The 17000-nt window shown below is 49.1% G+C and overlaps 1 protein-coding gene across 3 annotated transcripts in view; it reads left to right on the top strand.

The window, feature by feature from the left end:
• KPNB1 (karyopherin subunit beta 1) overlaps nucleotides 1–15405 on the top strand; it is a 29576-nt gene extending 14171 nt beyond the window's left edge. For 2 of the 3 annotated variants that reach the window (XM_041402316.1, XM_041402318.1), the window contains 13 exons: nucleotides 2536–2637; nucleotides 3264–3488; nucleotides 4095–4286; nucleotides 5396–5526; nucleotides 6857–7004; nucleotides 7270–7341; nucleotides 9545–9689; nucleotides 10305–10387; nucleotides 11470–11577; nucleotides 12233–12376; nucleotides 12884–12989; nucleotides 13727–13841; nucleotides 14452–14617. In XM_041402316.1, the coding sequence (XP_041258250.1) occupies nucleotides 2536–2637; nucleotides 3264–3488; nucleotides 4095–4286; nucleotides 5396–5526; nucleotides 6857–7004; nucleotides 7270–7341; nucleotides 9545–9689; nucleotides 10305–10387; nucleotides 11470–11577; nucleotides 12233–12376; nucleotides 12884–12989; nucleotides 13727–13841; nucleotides 14452–14617 (1737 nt within the window). Of the gene's footprint in view, nucleotides 1–2535; nucleotides 2638–3263; nucleotides 3489–4094; nucleotides 4287–5395; nucleotides 5527–6856; nucleotides 7005–7269; nucleotides 7342–9544; nucleotides 9690–10304; nucleotides 10388–11469; nucleotides 11578–12232; nucleotides 12377–12883; nucleotides 12990–13726; nucleotides 13842–14451; nucleotides 14618–15341 lie in introns of those variants that run through there. The other variant, XM_041402317.1, reaches the window with a different exon arrangement.
• Nucleotides 15406–17000: the final 1595 nt, after the last annotated feature.

Below are 17000 nucleotides of genomic sequence, written 5' to 3'. Positions count from 1 at the left end.
TCCCTGGAATGCTGCCATTCCTGGCTTTGGCCATCCCTGGCAATTCCTGGCTTTGGTCATTCTGGGAATGCTGCCATTCCTGCCCCTGGGCACCCTGGGATTGGCATTCCTGGCTCTGAGCGCCCTGGGATTGGCATTCCTGGCTCTGAGCGCCCTGGGATTTCTGGGGCTTTCCTGGATCCATTTCTGGGCTCTGGGGGTCTCACGGTGACAGCGTGGGCTCTGGGGGTCTCACGGTGGCAGGGTGGGCTCTGGGGCTTTCCTGGATCCATTTCTGGGCTCTGGGGGTCTCACGGTGACAGCGTGGGCTCTGGGGGTCTCACGGTGGCAGGGTGGGCTCTGGGGCTTTCCTGGATCCATTTCTGGGCTCTGGGCTCCCTGGGATTGGCACTCCTGGCTTTGGGCACTGGAGGGGTGGCACTCCTGGCTCTGGGCTCCCTGGGATTGGCATTCCTGCCTGGGCACCCTGGGATTGGCATTCCTGGCTCTGGGCACCCTGGCGATGGTGCCATTCCTGGCTTTGGGCACCCTAGGGGTGCCATTCCTGGCTCTGGGCACCCTAGGGGTGGCACTCCTGGCTCTGGGCATCCTGGGGGTGCCATTCCTGCCTGGGCACCCTGGGGGTGGTGCCATTACTGCCTGGGCACCCTGGGGGTGGCATTCCTGCCCAGGCACCCTGGGGATGGCATTCCTGCCTGGGCACCCTGGGAGTGCCATTCCTAATGGCTCTGGGCACCCTGGGATTGGCATTCCTGCCTGGGCACCCTGGGGGTGGCATTCCTGGCTTTGGGCACCCTGGGAATGCCATTCCTGGCATTGGCTATCCCTGGAATGCTGCCATTCCTGGCTTTGGGCACCCTAGGGGTGCCATTCCTGGCTCTGAGCACCCTGGGGGTGGTGCCATTACTGCCTGGGCACCCTGGGGGTGGCATTCCTGCCCAGGCACCCTGGGGATGGCATTCCTGCCTGGGCACCCTGGGGATGGCATTCCTACCTGGGCACCCTGGGGGTGGCATTCCTGGCTTTGGGCACCCTGGGAATGCCATTCCTGGCATTGGCTATCCCTGGAATGCTGCCATTCCTGGCTTTGGCCATCCCTGGCAATTCCTGGCTTTGGCCATTCCTGGAATGCTGCCATTCCTGGCTTTGGCCGTCCCTGGCAATTCCTGGCTTTGGCCATTCTGGGAATGCTGCCATTCCTGCCTTGGGCACCCCGGGAGCTCCCCCTGCCCTTCCAGGGAAATGGGGCAATTCCTGGCTGGTTTTGGCCTCACAGCCCCAAGTGAAAAGTCCTCGGAGAGATTTTGGCTCCTCCTTCTGGGAGCTTTTAGTTCTTCATTTGGAATTTTGCTCTGGGCACCCCGGGAGTTCCCCCTGCTCTTCCAGGGAAATGGGGCAATTCCTGGCTGGTTTTGGGCTCACAGCCCCAAGTGAAAAGTCCTCGGAGAGATTTTGGCTCCTCCTTCTGGGAGCTTTTAGTTCTTCATTTGGAATTTTGAGCTCCTCCTTTGGGAGGAGTTTTTACTCCTCGCTTGGTGCTGGCCCAGGTTCTGCTCCCCCAGGTAAATTGGGGATTTTTAGCTGGCTCTGCATTTGGAATTCCTGTTAATCCCAAAATCCTGGGGTGGTTTGGGTTGGAAGGACCTTAAATCCCATCCATTCCCAGCCATGGGCAGGGACACCTCCCACCATCCCAGCTGGATCCCAGCCCTCTCCAGCCTCGTGTCATTTGTTCAGATAACCCAATTTTGCCTTTCTTACTCCCTATTTCCCCCTGAATCCACATGCAGCTCCTATCACAGGGCTCTCCCATGTTTTTTTCTGGAAATACTCCATGGGGTTAATGAAATAATGTCCAAAATTTTGGGGTCTGCCACGGCCGTGATGGGGTTTTTCTTCCAAAAGATGGTTCATGTTCCATAAAAATCTATGATTTATGAGTCAAACCTAGAATCCTAGATGAAATAAAAGTAATTATCCTGTGGAATGGCTGGGGCTGGAGAGGAATTTGGGGAATTTGTTCTGCATGCAGATGCTGTTTGCAGAAATTATCTGTGGAGATCAATAACAGCTGAAACTTTGAAGGGCTCTGCATGAATCACATCCATTTTTTAAAAGCAGCTAAATCTGTATTTATGCTTGCATTCCCAAAAAGTAAAAAAATCAAGGATAAAAGGACAGGCAGCAGCAGTGGGGTGTGGTTTATTTGCTCCCAACCTTTTGCTCCTTCACCTCGGGGTCACTTGGTAATTACACCTGACAGCCAAGTGAAAATGGGGATGATTGTGCCCTGTGAGGAGGCACGAGGAATTAAAGTGGATTTTGGAATATTTAAAGTGGGTTTTGGAATATTTAACTCGGTGCAAAGTGCCCTTGAGGTAACTCAGAGTTCCTGTTGGGGATGAGCAGGGGGTAAGAGGGAATTTATGTCTCCTGGGGTTGATCATTCAGCCTCTTAATGCTGAAAAAAATTATATAGAAACAGATAAAAATACTGATGAAAGTGAACTTTTCACCTCTTTTTCTTCTCTCCAGGCAGCAGAGCAAGGACGGCCCCCAGAGCACACCAGCAAGTTCTATGCCAAGGGGGCACTGCAATATTTGGTCCCTATTCTAACCCAGACCTTAACAAAACAGGTGAGTGCCACATTCCCTGAGGGAACTGCAGCCCAGGAGCTCTTCCTGCCCCCCTGGCTCCTTTGGGAATGGGGGTTTGGATTCCTCTGGTCCCTTTGGGATCCCAAAAGTGCCTCAGGAGGTGTGGCCCCTGGTCTGTGATGAGCTTTCATGCACCACTCTGAGCCAGTGATGCAGCAGTTTTTGGGCTGAGACTGGGACTTGCCTCCTTTTCCCCGCATCGCATCCCAGGATTGGTGGTTTCCAGAGGGATTTGGTGATTCCCTGTACTCCTGTTTGGAATATTTGGGATTTTAACCCACTGTTCCATAGCCCCTGCCTCATGTGGGCTCCAGTCCTTGGGGTTTTTGAGGCCTGGGTTCATTTACCCCCTGTTAAACACTTGCAGGGATTTATTGGAGCTGTGCTTCCCAAGATTTGTGGTTTCCAGTCAGAATATGCTCTCGTAACTGCTATGGTTGTCCTTGGTCCCAAGCTGTAAAAAGAATTATTTTATCTCCCTGCTCCATGAAGAGACCTTACCAGCCCTGAACACGAATCTCACACCCACACACCAAAGCAGCACAAAATAGGAAAAAACCCAAAAGTCCAAATTCGGGCCATCAGCCGGGGACGTTCCTTTGCAGGACGAGAACGACGACGACGACGACTGGAACCCCTGCAAGGCAGCGGGGGTGTGCCTGATGCTGCTGGCCACGTGCTGCGAGGACGACATCGTCCCCCACGTGCTGCCCTTCATCAAGGAGCACATCAAGAACCCCGACTGGAGGTACCGCGACGCGGCCGTCATGGCCTTCGGCTGCATCCTGGAGGGGCCCGAGCCCAACCAGCTCAAACCTTTAGTCATACAGGTCCGTTTTGGGCAGGGCTTTGCGCAAAAAACCTTGTGGTTTCTTGGGGGGGTGTTTGGTTTGAGTGAGGTTTTTGTTTGAGGAAAATCAGGAGGGTGTAGTCTGGTTTTGGAGGTCAAAATCTCTTGTTTAGGGGCTGCTAGAGCTAAAAATCTTGTGGTTATTTGGAGGAGAATGTCTGGTTTCTATATGCTCTTATTTAAAAGAAAATCAGAAGGATGTCACCTGTTTTGGAGGCTTTTAGAGCCCAAAATCCTGGGGTTAATTGGAGGAGAGCATCTCAAATTCAAATCCTGTATTTGATCCGTAACCTGGCACCCACATTATGTTACCTCAAATCTGCTTTGGGGCTCTGGTAGGAAAGAATATGGGGAGAAATGCATTTGAAGGAGTGAAAATTATAATATTTATTGAATGTAGAAGCTGCCTTCACTTTGGGCATGCTGAGTAAAACCATCCTTGGTGAAGGTGTTTGGCAAAGGGGTTACGTTAGGGAATAGAACCATTAATACAAAATAAAACAAAATACATCCTAAACAAACCACAGCACTGGGACAAATGCACGATTTAGTTTTTCCTCCCCTGGTTTCTCCTGGCTGCTCGCAGGCCATGCCAACGTTGATAGAGCTGATGAAGGACCCCAGCGTGGTGGTCAGGGACACGACAGCCTGGACTGTGGGCAGGATCTGCGAGATGCTGCCCGAGGCCGCCATCAACGACATCTACCTGGCCCCGCTGCTGCAGTGCCTGATGGAGGGGCTGAGCGCCGAGCCCAGGGTGGCCACCAACGTCTGCTGGGTGAGGAGCCCCCCGGGCCCGCAGGAATTCCGATCCACGGGGAAAAGCGGCTCCCGGTGGGGTCTGGAGGGGTTTTGGTGTCGCCGAGGCCGAGCGTTCTGCCAGCAGCACCTCTGAGTTGTGTTGACCCTTCGGTGCTCGGCCGTGAGTTCGGGGGGCACTTCAGGGGCTGGGAGCTCAGCCCTGCTCCTGGCGGCTTGGGCAGGTGCCTGGGGCTTCTTCCAGGAGGGAATTTTCCTTAATATCCAGCCGGGACATCCCTTGAGGTTGTTTGGTCTTGTCCAACCGAATCTCCCATGTTTTCCCCTCATGGATCTCACCCATTTCCCCTCACATTTCCCCCATTTTCCCCTCACGGACCTCACCTGTTTCCCCTCACATTTCCCCCATTTTCCCCTCATGGATCTCACCCGTTTCCCCTCGCATTTCCCCCATTTTCCCCTCATGGACCTCACCTGTTTCCCCTCACTTTTCCCCTCATGGACCTCACCCGTTTCCCCTCACTTTTCCCCTCATGGACCTCACCCGTTTCCCCTCACATTTTCCCCATTTTCCCCTCATGGATCTCACCGGTTTCCCCTCGCATTTCCCCCACTTTCCCCTCACACTTTCCCCTCGTGGATCTCCCCCATTCTCCCTCACGGATCTCCCCCATTTTCCCCTCACGCTTTCCCATCACGGATCTCCCCCATTTTCCCTCACGGATCTCCCCCATTTTCCCCTCACAAATCTGCCCTGTTTCCCCCTCACAGATCTCCCACATTATCCCCTCATATCTCTCCCACTTATCCTAAACCAGGCCTGGCTTCCACCTGGCTCCACCCTCCTGTTGGGGTCTTATTAAATATAAATTAAAATATATAAATGAAATCTAAATGTATAAAACTAGACCAGTTTGTATATTTATAGTGTTCATTACATAATTTTCTGTATTTATATTGGTTGATATATATTATTGAGGTATTTTTTGTTTTTTCAGTTGTTATTTTTGGTTTGGGGTTTTCTTTTTTTTAACTTTTTTTTTTTTTGGAAGAAAAACTGATGGAATCTGAATTTCTGGATATGTGAGGGTGGAAAACCAATGGATATTTTGATATTTTGTGTTCCAGGCCTTCTCCAGCCTTGCTGAAGCTGCCTATGAAGCTGCAGATGTGGCTGATGATCAGGAAGAGCCAGCAACCTACTGCTTATCCTCCTCCTTTGAGCTGATAGTGCAGAAACTGCTGGAGACTGCAGACAGGTAAAACCTCTCCAAAAAGCCTTTTCTCATTTATTTCCCACTCCACGCTCTCTGTTCTTGGCAGCTGAGATTTGGTGTTGGATTAAAACGTGGCTTTATTTGGTATTAAAAAAACCCCTAGAGGAATAGAGGATGCAAATCCCAGGAAAACAGCTCTTCCCACTGAACAATTTCTCACAATTTTGTCCATGTCTGGATTTAGGAAGTCCAGGAGTGTCCCTTCCCCCTTGTCCTTTGACTTTCCCCCATTTTCCCTCACATTTTCCCCTCACATTTCCCCCATTTTCCCCTCACATTTCCCCCATTTCCCCTCATATTTTCCCCTCATGTTTCCCCCATTTTCCCCTCACATTTCCCCCATTTCCCGTCATATTTTCCCCTCACATCTCCCCCATTTTCCCCTCACATTTTCCCCTCATGTTTCCCCCATTTCCCCCTCACATTTTCCCCTCATGTTTCCCCCATTTCCCCCTCACATCTGCCCCATTTTCCCCTCACATCTGCCCCATTTTGCCTCAAATCTCCAGTTTAACTCCACATTTTTAAGACTGCCCTTTTTGTGCAGTCACAAGACAGCCCCGTTGGCTGCAGGGCGCTGGATAATCAGGAATTGCAGCAGGACATAATCAGGGATCCCTGTTTGTTCCTTTCCTGATGGTTTTTGTGTGGGTTCCATCCCTCCCATCAGCTCCAGGTGCTCCCAGAACAGCCAGGGACCAACTTAATCTCCCATTCCCATTCCAGATGAAACACAAATAGATGAGATGTTTTGCTCTCAAATGCAGCGAAAAGGCTAAAATTCAGATTTTATGGTGGCTCGAAGGTCACATAAACCTGACAGCTCCAGGTTCCATTCCTGGATCAGCTCCATGGTCTGATGGAGCTGGTTTTGCTGCTGATTCTCCTTAAAAACCTTGTCCCAGTTCAAAATTTGAACTCCTTCCCTGTCTTCATTTACATCCAGCCAGGAGCGGAGTGTCTGGCTCATGGCTCTGGAGCCCATCAATCATCCCAGGTGCCTGAATCCCAAATTTCACACCCTCAGGGTGTCAGGGGAGGGGCTCTGAAGTGCTGCTCACCTGACACAAATCCTGAGCCTCCTTCTGTCCCTCTCCTTGTTGTGGGAGCTACTGAAAATCATTTAAAAAACTGAAAATCGTTAAAAAGAAAACTGCCAGAAGCGGCTTCACAAATTCCCTTTATTTCAAGGCTTTTCAAGTGGCTCCTGCTTGTCACAGCACTCAAATGGAGCTGTTGCTGGTTTACTAAAATTAAAAAAAAACCTGTTTCCAAGCACTTGGAGCTGCAAATCTTCCTCCTTCTGTTGCAGACCTGATGGACACCAGAATAACTTGAGGAGTTCTGCCTATGAATCCCTGATGGAAATAGTGAAAAACAGTGCCAAGGACTGTTATCCTGCTGTCCAAAAAACCACCCTGGTCATCATGGAGAGGCTCCAGCAAGTGCTGCAAATGGAGGTGGGTAAATCTTGATATAAAATTAAAAATTTAAATTTAAAACTCGATCCCTGGGAGTGTCCAAATCCAGGGATGGTGGGAGGTGTCCCTGCCCATTTGGGATGTAAGGTCCTAAACCACTCAGGGATTCTATATTCAGCTTCTTCACAGTCCCTCTGCTCTGAAATCTGAAAAGAACAAATATTTAAAGTACATCCTGGCTCTCCCTGGAGCTGCCAGGATCCCAGGCAGCCTCTTCACACGTGGGATTTTGTTCTTGTTGCAGTCTCACATCCAGAGCACCTCTGACAGAATCCAGTTCAACGACCTCCAGTCCCTTCTCTGTGCTACTCTCCAGGTAAATTCTCTCTCCTGGCTTTCTTGTGGGAATAAAGTGATTTTCGAGGTGTCTTTGTGCCCCTGAAGCTGCAACCTCAGTTCCTGGTGCTGATAATTGAATAAATAAGGGTGGATTTTGGGTCCCAGCTGACACGTGGGAGGTGATGCAAGGTTCAGAAGTCTCTAAGTTGTGCTCTAGTGACAAAATTCAGGGCAGTATGACTCAAAGAATGCTGTTGGGGATTTTGTAAAAGACTCTGTGCTGTCAGATTGGTTCTTGGGCTGGCTACAGCCTCAACAATCCCACAGACAACAAAAAAAAATTCCCTCAAGGCTTTGATTCCCTCATCTGCCTCTCGTGCTTGGTGCTCCAAATGGCAGCAATTAAAATGTTCCGAGTGTCCTCAGAATTCCCAATTAAACATCTGCTGATGAGCAGGAGCCACCAGTGCAGTGTTTACTGTTGCAAACACCACTCAGAAAAGGGATTTTTTCCCCCAAAAATCAGCTCAGAGCAACCCAGGTGGTCTCCAGGTTGATTTGAGAAATCCTTCATTTCATCCTCAAAAGCTTTGCGGTTGTTCTCACTCTCCAGTTTTAGGACAAAGTAATGAAAAATTGGAATCATCTGTCCTTAGAAAGAGTTTTTATGGAGAATTTTCACCCTGGAATCTCACAGGATGGGCACTGATCTCTGCCTAGGGAGTGTAATCCAGGTGGAATTAAGATGCCAGATTTATTTTCTAAATGTGTTTTCTTACTATCCCAGAACCTGAACCTGAATTTTTTACCCGGTTGCAGCAAATGCTTAAAAACCACTAAGTGAAACTCAGCAGAGGGACTTTTTTCAGTATTTTCAGTATTTTCAGGTTATTATTTTATTTTTTTGTTGTTGTTTTGCTGGAAATGCAATTATGAACATCCAGCAGAAGAAAAAACATTTGTTAATATTGAAAATTAAGTGAGAAAGTCCCATCCCGGGAAGGAACAACTTGGTTTAGTGGGATGTGTTCCTGTCCATGGAATTTGGGGATTTTTAGCTCCCTTCCCACCCAAACTGTCCTGTAATTCCATAAATCGAGTCTTAATTATATAAACAGCCAAAGTCCATCTTTGTGGAGTGAAAACTTAAACTTTAAATCATTACTTTCTTCTGGAAATAAAGGATTTTTTTTTTATTATTATTATTTTCCTGGAAACGGTGAAAATTTAATTACTTCCAGCATTTCTAAACTTTAATTCAGAAGCCAAACTCAGGTTCAACCCCTACAAGCTCAGCTGCGACAGAAAAAAAAAAAAAAAAGATTTCATTATTATGGTTTTTTTAGTGGGCTAAATTTGGGCTGGTCGCTTTTAATTCCAGCTTACAAATGGCAAAGCTTTGAGAACAGCCCATGCAGCAGGAAAGGGAAATTCAGCTGGAAAATCTGAATGCAGCCAAATGAGCAGGACTTTACAGCCACAAAAGCAGATTTTTTTGGCAGTAAAAGGGTTCAAACAGCAGCTCTTTCATCCTTATCAAAGCTCTCGGGGCTGTGGGAATGCTTTATCTGTAGGATAAGCAGTGATTTTTGCCCTTTTTCCACGGTTTTTCCCTCAGAATGTGCTGAGGAAGGTGCAGCTCCCTGGGCTGTGGGAATGCTGAGATGTGCAGTGATTTTTTTTCCCGTTTCCCGTGATTTTTCCCTCAGAAGGTGCAGCACTACCACCCAGGGGAATGCTCTACCTGTGGGCTGAATGGTGATTTTTGCCCATTTTCCATGATTTTTCCCTCAAACAGAGCAGACCCGGGGCTGTAAGAGTGCTTTACCTGTAGGATAAGCAGTGATTTTTGCCCATTTTCCACGGTTTTTCCCTCAGAACGTGCTGCGGAAGGTGCAACACCCAGGGCTGTGGGAATGCTGTACCTGTGGGCTGAATGGTGATTTTTGCCCATTTTCCATGATTTTTCCCTCAAACAGAGCAGACCCGGGGCTGTAAGAGTGCTTTACCTGTAGGATAAGCAGTGATTTTTGCCCATTTTCCACGGTTTTTCCCTCAGAACGTGCTGCGGAAGGTGCAGCACCCTGGGCTGTAGGAGGGCTTTACCTGTGGGCTCAATGGTGATTTTTGCCCGTTTTCCATGATTTTTCCCTCAGAAGGAGCAGAGCCAGGGCTGTAGGAGTGCTTTACCTGTAGGACAAGCAGTGATTTTTGCCCTTTTTCCACGGTTTTTCCCTCAGAACGTGCTGCGGAAGGTGCAGCACCAGGACGCGCTGCAGATCTCGGACGTGGTGATGGCGTCGCTGCTCAGAATGTTCCAGAGCACGGCCGGCTCCGGGGGGGTGCAGGAGGACGCCCTGATGGCCGTCAGCACCCTGGTGGAAGGTCAGGAATGGGCTTGGATCCGGGAATTTTGGGCAAAGTGGTGAGAAATGTAATTTGTGGTGCGGGGAAGGTGGGGGTGCTCCGTCCATGGAAGGGTCTGAGGCTGGAGCAGCCTGGCATGGTGGAAGGCGGCACTTTGAGGTCCCCTCCAACCCAAGAAACCCTGGGATTCTGGAATCCAAACCACCTTAGAGCAGGGAATTTTAGTTTCTTGTATTTTCCTACTATTTCCAAGGAAAAATGTGTGTAAGGCAGTAAAGGAGGGCTGGGGGTGTTCACATGGCTGAAGTGCCAAGGCCAGCTTGGACAGGGCTTGGCATAGTGGAAGGTGTCACTTAAAGGTTCTTTTTATCCCAGGAAACCCTGGGATTCCAAACTCTAAACCACCTCGGAATGTGGAATTGTGCTCTGCTCTATTTTCTTATTATTTCCAGTAAGAATTTGGGAATTTGTCCAGGCCAGGAGGACCTGGGTGATTTCACGGCTCTCAGTTGTCCAGTGGAGAGTTGGTTTTCACTGGGTTTGGGTGGAATTTGGGGGATATCTAATTTGTTGTTCATGGCAAGTGACACAAATTGGGATTTCCCTTCTCACTGGAATGTTCTCCCTGCACAGTCCTGGGTGGAGAATTCCTGAAGTACATGGATGCCTTCAAGCCTTTCCTTGGGATTGGGCTGAAAAACTACGCTGAGTACCAGGTGTGGATCCCATTTCTCCCTTTTCCAGGGAAATGGTGGCTGCCCCATCCCTGGAATTTTCCAGGGCCAGGTTGGCTGAGTTTTGGGATAGTGAAAGGTGTCCCTGCCCATCCAGTGGGGTCACTTCCAACCCAAACAATCCCGGGATTCTCAAATCCAAACCACCTTGGAGCATGGAATTTTGGTTTCTTATGTTTTCTTAGTTACTTCCAAGGAAAATTGTGGATAAGGCAGCAAATTCCCCCTGGAATGTCAAATCCTGGTGCCCTCCAGGGGAGTTTGGAGGTTTTTTTCCCCAGCCCAGATCCTGGCTGGGATTTCTCCTTGGAATATCAAATCCTGATGGCCTCCCTGGGAGTTCTGGAGTTCTTTTTCCGGCCAAAAACCTGTCTGGGATTTCCTCTTTGAAACTGATTCTTAGGGATGTTTTTCCAACCCAAATCCCTGCCACTCCTGGATGTGCTGGGGATTTAATCACCCTCCCATCCTAATGGAGCATCAGGATGACCCCAAATTCCTGGGGGACGACCCCAAATCCCCAGGGGACGATCGCAAATCCCTGGGGATGATCCCAAATCTCAGGGATGATCCCAAATCCCCGGAGCTGATCCCAAATCCTGGGGCTGATCCCAGATCCCGGGGCTGATCCCAGATCCTGGGGCTGATCCCAGATCCCGGGGCTGATCCCAGATCCTGGGGCTGATCCCAGATCCCGGGGCTGATCCCAGATCCTGGGGCTGATCCCAGATCCCGGGGCTGATCCCAGATCCTGGGGCTGATCCCAGATCCCGGGGCTGATCCCAGATCCTGGGGCTGATCCCAGATCCCGGGGCTGATCCCAGATCCTGGGGCTGATCCCAGATCCCGGGGCTGATCCCAGATCCTGGGGCTGATCCCAGATCCCGGGGCTGATCCCAGATCCTGGGGCTGATCCCAGATCCCGGGGCTGATCCCAGATCCTGGGGCTGATCCCAGATCCCGGGGCTGATCCCAAATCCCAGGGCTGATCCCAAATCCCCAGGGGATGATCCCAAATCCCAGGGCTGATCCCAGATCCCAGGGCTGATCCTGCTGCCTTGCAGGTCTGCCTGTCAGCAGTGGGGCTGGTGGGGGACCTGTGCCGAGCCCTGCAGTCCAACATCCTCCCCTTCTGCGACGAGGTGATGCAGCTGCTCCTGGAGAACCTGGGGGTGAGTGGGAGATTCCCGAGTAACAGTTGGATGCTCATTCTTCCCAGGGGAGTGGGAGGTGGGAGAAGCCCGGGAAAAGTGGGAGGGATTCTCCGGGAATGTCTCCTGTTGGGCGGCGGGGGCAAGGGCTTTGGGTTCTGGGGAATGCCTCCTTTATCAGCTCGCTGGATTCCTGAATAAATTCCTGCTTCAATTCCCGAGTTCCTCCCGAATTCCTTCCTCTCTCCCACTCTCCATCTCTCCCACTCTCTCTCCCTGAATTCTTTCCTGAATTCCTTCTGAATCTCTTCCTGAATTCTTGAATTCATTCCTTCCTTCCTGGATTCCTTCCAAATCCTCTTCCTTCCTTCCAAATTCCTCCCTCCCTTCCTCCCTTCCCGTTGAATTCCTTCCGAATTCTGAATTCCTTTCTTCCTTCTGAATTCCTCCCTCCCTTTTCCTTCCTCCCTCTCCCACATTCCTGGACATTTCCAGACATTTTCCAACCCCTGGCTGTACTTGCTCCAACATTTTACCCCCCTTCCACTGGAGAAACATTCCGAAACACCCCACACAACAGGGGGTTGTGTGGGGGGTGCAGCTTGAGGCCATTCCCTCTTTCCCTTTCCCCCTTCCCGCGCTGATCCAGGACCTTTTTGGGATGTTTTTTCCCCAGAACGAGAACGTGCACAGGTCGGTGAAGCCGCAGATCCTCTCGGTGTTCGGGGACATCGCGCTGGCCATCGGGGGCGAGTTCAAGAAGTACCTGGACGTGGTGCTCAACACCCTCCAGCAGGCATCCCAGGCCCAGGTGGACAAGGTGAGCTGTCCCCAGCCCCAGGGGATATTCCCAGGGTCTCACCTTGGTGCCTGCAGGGGCTGCACAGAGTTAAAGGAATAAAGCAGGGATTTATTAAAAGGCTTCAAGGATACTCTTGGGCAGTACAAGAGCCTGGCTAAGGTTACGCCCAAGATGGACTCAGAGAGAGGAGTTTTCACACTTTTGTAACTTTGGGTCCATTTCCATGTGGGGGTTAATTGTCCAATTCCAGCTGCAGGTTGTGCAGTCCAATCCTCGCACATTGCTCCCCTCAGTTTGCTGTGGTTCACACTTTTTGGGCCTTTTTGTTGTTCATGCTTTGTGGGCCTGAAGCCGCAGCGGTGCCCTTGGTTCTTGGGCTGGAAAAGGATTGTTGTGTGTGGCTGAGCTGTGAGGAGAACTTGCTAGCACTCTGTGAAGCTCAGAGTCACACACTAAGGCAGCACAGGATCTGGAGAGCGCGAGAGCTGAAGCTGAGGGCTCACTGTGTCCTGTGTGTGTCCCCAGTCCGACTACGACATGGTGGATTACCTGAACGAGCTGCGGGAGGGCTGCCTGGAGGCCTACACTGGCATCATCCAGGGGCTCAAGGGAGACCAGGAGAACGTGCACCGTGAGTGGCATCCCTGGGGATCCCCCCTGGGAGCCATCCTGAAAGCCAGCCCCCTCCAGGAGGAATCCTGGGTGTTCCCAAATGTCCCATGCAAACCTCCCCGGGCCTCCTGTCACATCCTTGTCACGTCCCTGCTCCTTCCCTTCCTTTGAAATCATCCAGTGTCACCTCCAAACCACATCCCCCAGTGTCACATCCACCTGGGTTTGGACATTTATAACCCTTCCAGTGGAGAAATATTCCCAAATATCCCATACAGACCTCCCCGGGCCTCCTTTTGGGCTTGTCACATCCTTGTCACATCCCTGCTCCTTCCCTTCCTTTGAAATCATCCAGTGTCACCTCCAAACCACATCTCCTTTTTTGTCCTTACTCCCCTGAATCCCTTTTCCCCTATGAATTCCCTTTTTTCCCTGAATTCCCTCTTTTCCCCTTAGATCCCTGAATTCCCTTTTCTCCTGTTAATTCCCTCAATTCCTTTTTTCCCCTGAATCCCCTTTCCCCCTCTTCATTCCCAGTGCCACGTCCCCACATTCCTGGGACATTTCCAGGGATCCACGAGCTCCCCCTGAGCCTCCTTTAGGTTTTCTCACATCCCTGCTGCCACAAACCCTCGGGGCAGGAAACGGCACAAATCCCAAACAATCCCCAGCAATGCGGGATCCCTTCCCCTCCCGGCTGTTCCTTGGGAGCATCCCAAGCATTCCCAGAGCTCCCAGCAGGCCTTTTCCCCGCAGCTGACGTGATGCTGGTGCAGCCCAGGGTGGAATTTATCCTGTCCTACATCGACCACATCGCGGGGGACGAGGATCACACGGACGGCGTGGTGGCCTGCGCCGCCGGCCTCATCGGGTGAGGGCTCCCCACCCCGCTGCTCCCAGGAGAAATCCTGCCCTCTGCCCCTTCCTCCCTGCCTGCCTGAGGATTTGGGGTCAGTTTTGGGGCTGGAGTTTGGTGTTCGGCTCCAGGTGTGAAGGGATTTCGCAGGGGAGGGAATCGTCACAGAAATCCCAGATTTAGGATTTTTTCAAGAGTTCAGAACCCAAAAAAACCCTCATCCTTAGGGAAAAGAGGATATCAGGTTGAAATCCTGGAATGTGCCCTTTTTCCCTGCCTCTCTGAAGGCTTTAGTGTCAGTTTTGGGGTTGGACTTTGGGTGTTTGGCTCCAGGTGTGAAGTGATTCTGAAGGGGAGAAAATCATCACAAAAATCCCAGATTTAGGATTTTCCCAGGAGTTCAGAACCAAAACCCCCTCATCCTTCGGGAACAGAGAAAGCCAGGTTGAGGTGTTTTCATTTCTCCTGCTGAATTTAAGGAGAATTATGGAGAAACCAACCTTTAGACAAGAACTAGAGCATTCTTTAATTTCATTTCTAATCACAATTTTCCCAAAATCAGCCCCTGGACCAGCATTTCGTACCACTCACATGGGTTTTTTCCCAATATTTGTTTTGTTCCCAGGGATTTGTGTACAGCTTTTGGGAAGGATGTTCTGAAATTAGTAGAAGCCAGACCCATGATCCACGAACTGCTAACGGAAGGGAGGAGATCCAAGACGAACAAAACGAAAACCCTGGCGACCTGGGCCACGAAGGAGCTGAGGAAGCTCAAGAACCAAGCTTGGTGAGGCCTCATCCCCGTTTTTTCCCTCCTAAAAAACCATGGAATGGGCTCAGCTGAGCCTGGGGAGAGTCTCAGTCCCAAGCTGTGTTTTCCACGGGGTTGTTTTCCTGGGTTTTGGGGGGAAAAAAGCCCCATTTTGGGTTTTTGTTTCTCTTTCCATCCCACAAAGTCGATTTTTCTCAATTTTAAAGTTGGAAAAGTCTCCAAGATTGAATCCAACCCAATTTTTTTCCCCCACTTTTTTTTTTTTCTCTCCTGATTTGAGGTGTTTAGGTTTTGAGTTTTTTTGTTGTAATCCTGGAATTGTTAATTTTGGGAAAATCTCCCACAATGGAGCCCAAGCCAAGAGCCACATCCCCTCATTTTTAAACACTTCCAGGGCTTTATTCCCCTGAATTCCTTTTTTTTTTTTTCCCCTAAATTCTCTTTTCTCCCCTTTTCCCCCCCCTGAATTCTATTTTTTCTATGATTATCTGAATTCCCCTTTTCCCCCTGAATTCCCTTTAATGCCCTTCTTCCCTTTCATTCCCTTTTTCCCTGATTTCCCCTTTTTTTCCCTTAATTCCCTGAGTTCCCTTTTTCCTCCTGAATTCCCTTTTTTCTCTGAATTCTTTTTCCCCCATTTTCCCCTCAATTCCTTTTCCCCCTCCGAATTCCCCAAATCCCTTTTCCCCCCTCCAAATCCCATTTTTTTCCCCCTCAATCCCTTTTTTCCTCCCCTTTTCCAGATCTGTTACCATTGGGACGACACCTGAGGACCCCCACTGGATAAAAAACCAACAACAACACCAAGAAAAAAAAAGGAAAAATCTCCAATCTCCTACAAAACCCCCCGAAAACCCCGGGAGTGAGGACGTGTGCGGAATGTTTGGGAGTGAGAGGATGCTGAGGATGAGTGAGTGAGGCTCGGAACAAAAATCCCAACCTTTGGTGACCCCCGGCATCCAGGAGGGAATTCTGTGCCCCAAAAGTTCCAAAAAAAAACGGGGGGAAAAAGCAAAATTCCCACCAGCCCAAGAGCGGCTGAGCTCGGAGGAGAAAATGAGGGAAAAACGGGGAAAATTGGGATGAAAGTGAGGTTTTGGCTGCTGGAGAGAGAGAGAGAAAGCTGGAAAACTGGGAATTCCCCAGGGAATTTCCCAGGGATTTGGGAATTTCCCAGGGGTTTGGGATTTTCCCAGGGGTTTGGGAATCTCCGGGATGAGGCAAATCCCAAAGGAGAGAGAAGGAATTTCAAGAGGAGTGAGTGTGTGTGAGTGAGGTCATTTCCACATTCTCAACTTCCCAAAAAAAAAAAAAAAAAAAAAAAAAAATTCATTGCAGTTTCTCTTTTTTTTTAAAAAAAATCTAAAATATACAGAATTTAAGGGTTCAGCTGTTGCATTTCATAACTGAGGTTCAGGCAGTAAGAGATGGGGAAAAAATGTAGAAAAGAGGGGGGAAAAAAAAAAAAGACAAAAAAATGGAATTTAAGGAAAGTCGCTTTTTTTAGGGATTTTATTTTTAGGGAATGCTGAATGTTTGGAGCTCTTGGCTTGTCCTGCTCAGCAACAAAAGCGCCTTTCCTTCCTTAAATATTCAACTGTGAATGTAGAAATGGGGGAAAAACACAAGTTTTGGGTTGCAGGGAATAGAAAAATCCATTTGTCCAGCGAGTTTCAGGCTTCAAAAATTCCAAAAAAAATCAAAACTGTCAGGAAAAAAAATTCAAAATCAGATTTTTTTTAAAAGTGCTGCAAATTGGGAAAAGAGATCTCCTGACTTGGACTGTAGCAGAATCAAAATTGTGCCAAAGAGTTCAAAAAGAGGTGAAAAAAAAAAAAAAGAAATAAATAAAAACATGCACAAAAAGAAGGAAAAAAAAATTTAAAATTGAGGTGATGTTTGGAGAGGAAATTGGATGTGAAGAAAAACACAAAAAACGGGATTAAAAGTTGTTTCTTTGGAATCATTTGGGATTTTTTTTTTTGCTTTTTCGGGGCTCGATTCGGATCAGGCTCGATGTGGTTTTTGGTCTCTTGCTGCACTTGGAAAAACACGAGATAAAAAATAAAAAAGAGGAAAAAAAAAAGGAAAAAAAAAAAGAAATTTATATAAAATATATAAATATATAACTTGAGTTGAGCTGACAACGCCGGCGCTTGTAAAAGGTTTCTATTTTTCCACTGCAGTTGAAGATGAATAAAATGGTGTCAAACATTCCCCAATATTTTCCTTTTTTTTTTTTTTTTTTGGGATACTCTTGGCTCTTTTCCAGAGGGAAACCCAGGAAAAAAATTGGGATTTTTGATTGGATTTTGGGGGTTTTTTTCCCAGTAATCCACCAGGAGTTTTTTCTTTGCCGCTTCCCCGGTTTCTCGCCGCGTCGGGAGCGGAATTTTTCCTCT

Source organism: Onychostruthus taczanowskii, unplaced genomic scaffold (assembly GCF_017590055.1).
Source record: "Onychostruthus taczanowskii isolate IOZ18803 unplaced genomic scaffold, ASM1759005v1 scaffold197, whole genome shotgun sequence".
Taxonomy (NCBI): domain Eukaryota; kingdom Metazoa; phylum Chordata; class Aves; order Passeriformes; family Passeridae; genus Onychostruthus; species Onychostruthus taczanowskii.
Note: the sequence above shows the minus strand (reverse complement) of the source record. Positions and strands in the feature narration are given on the sequence as shown.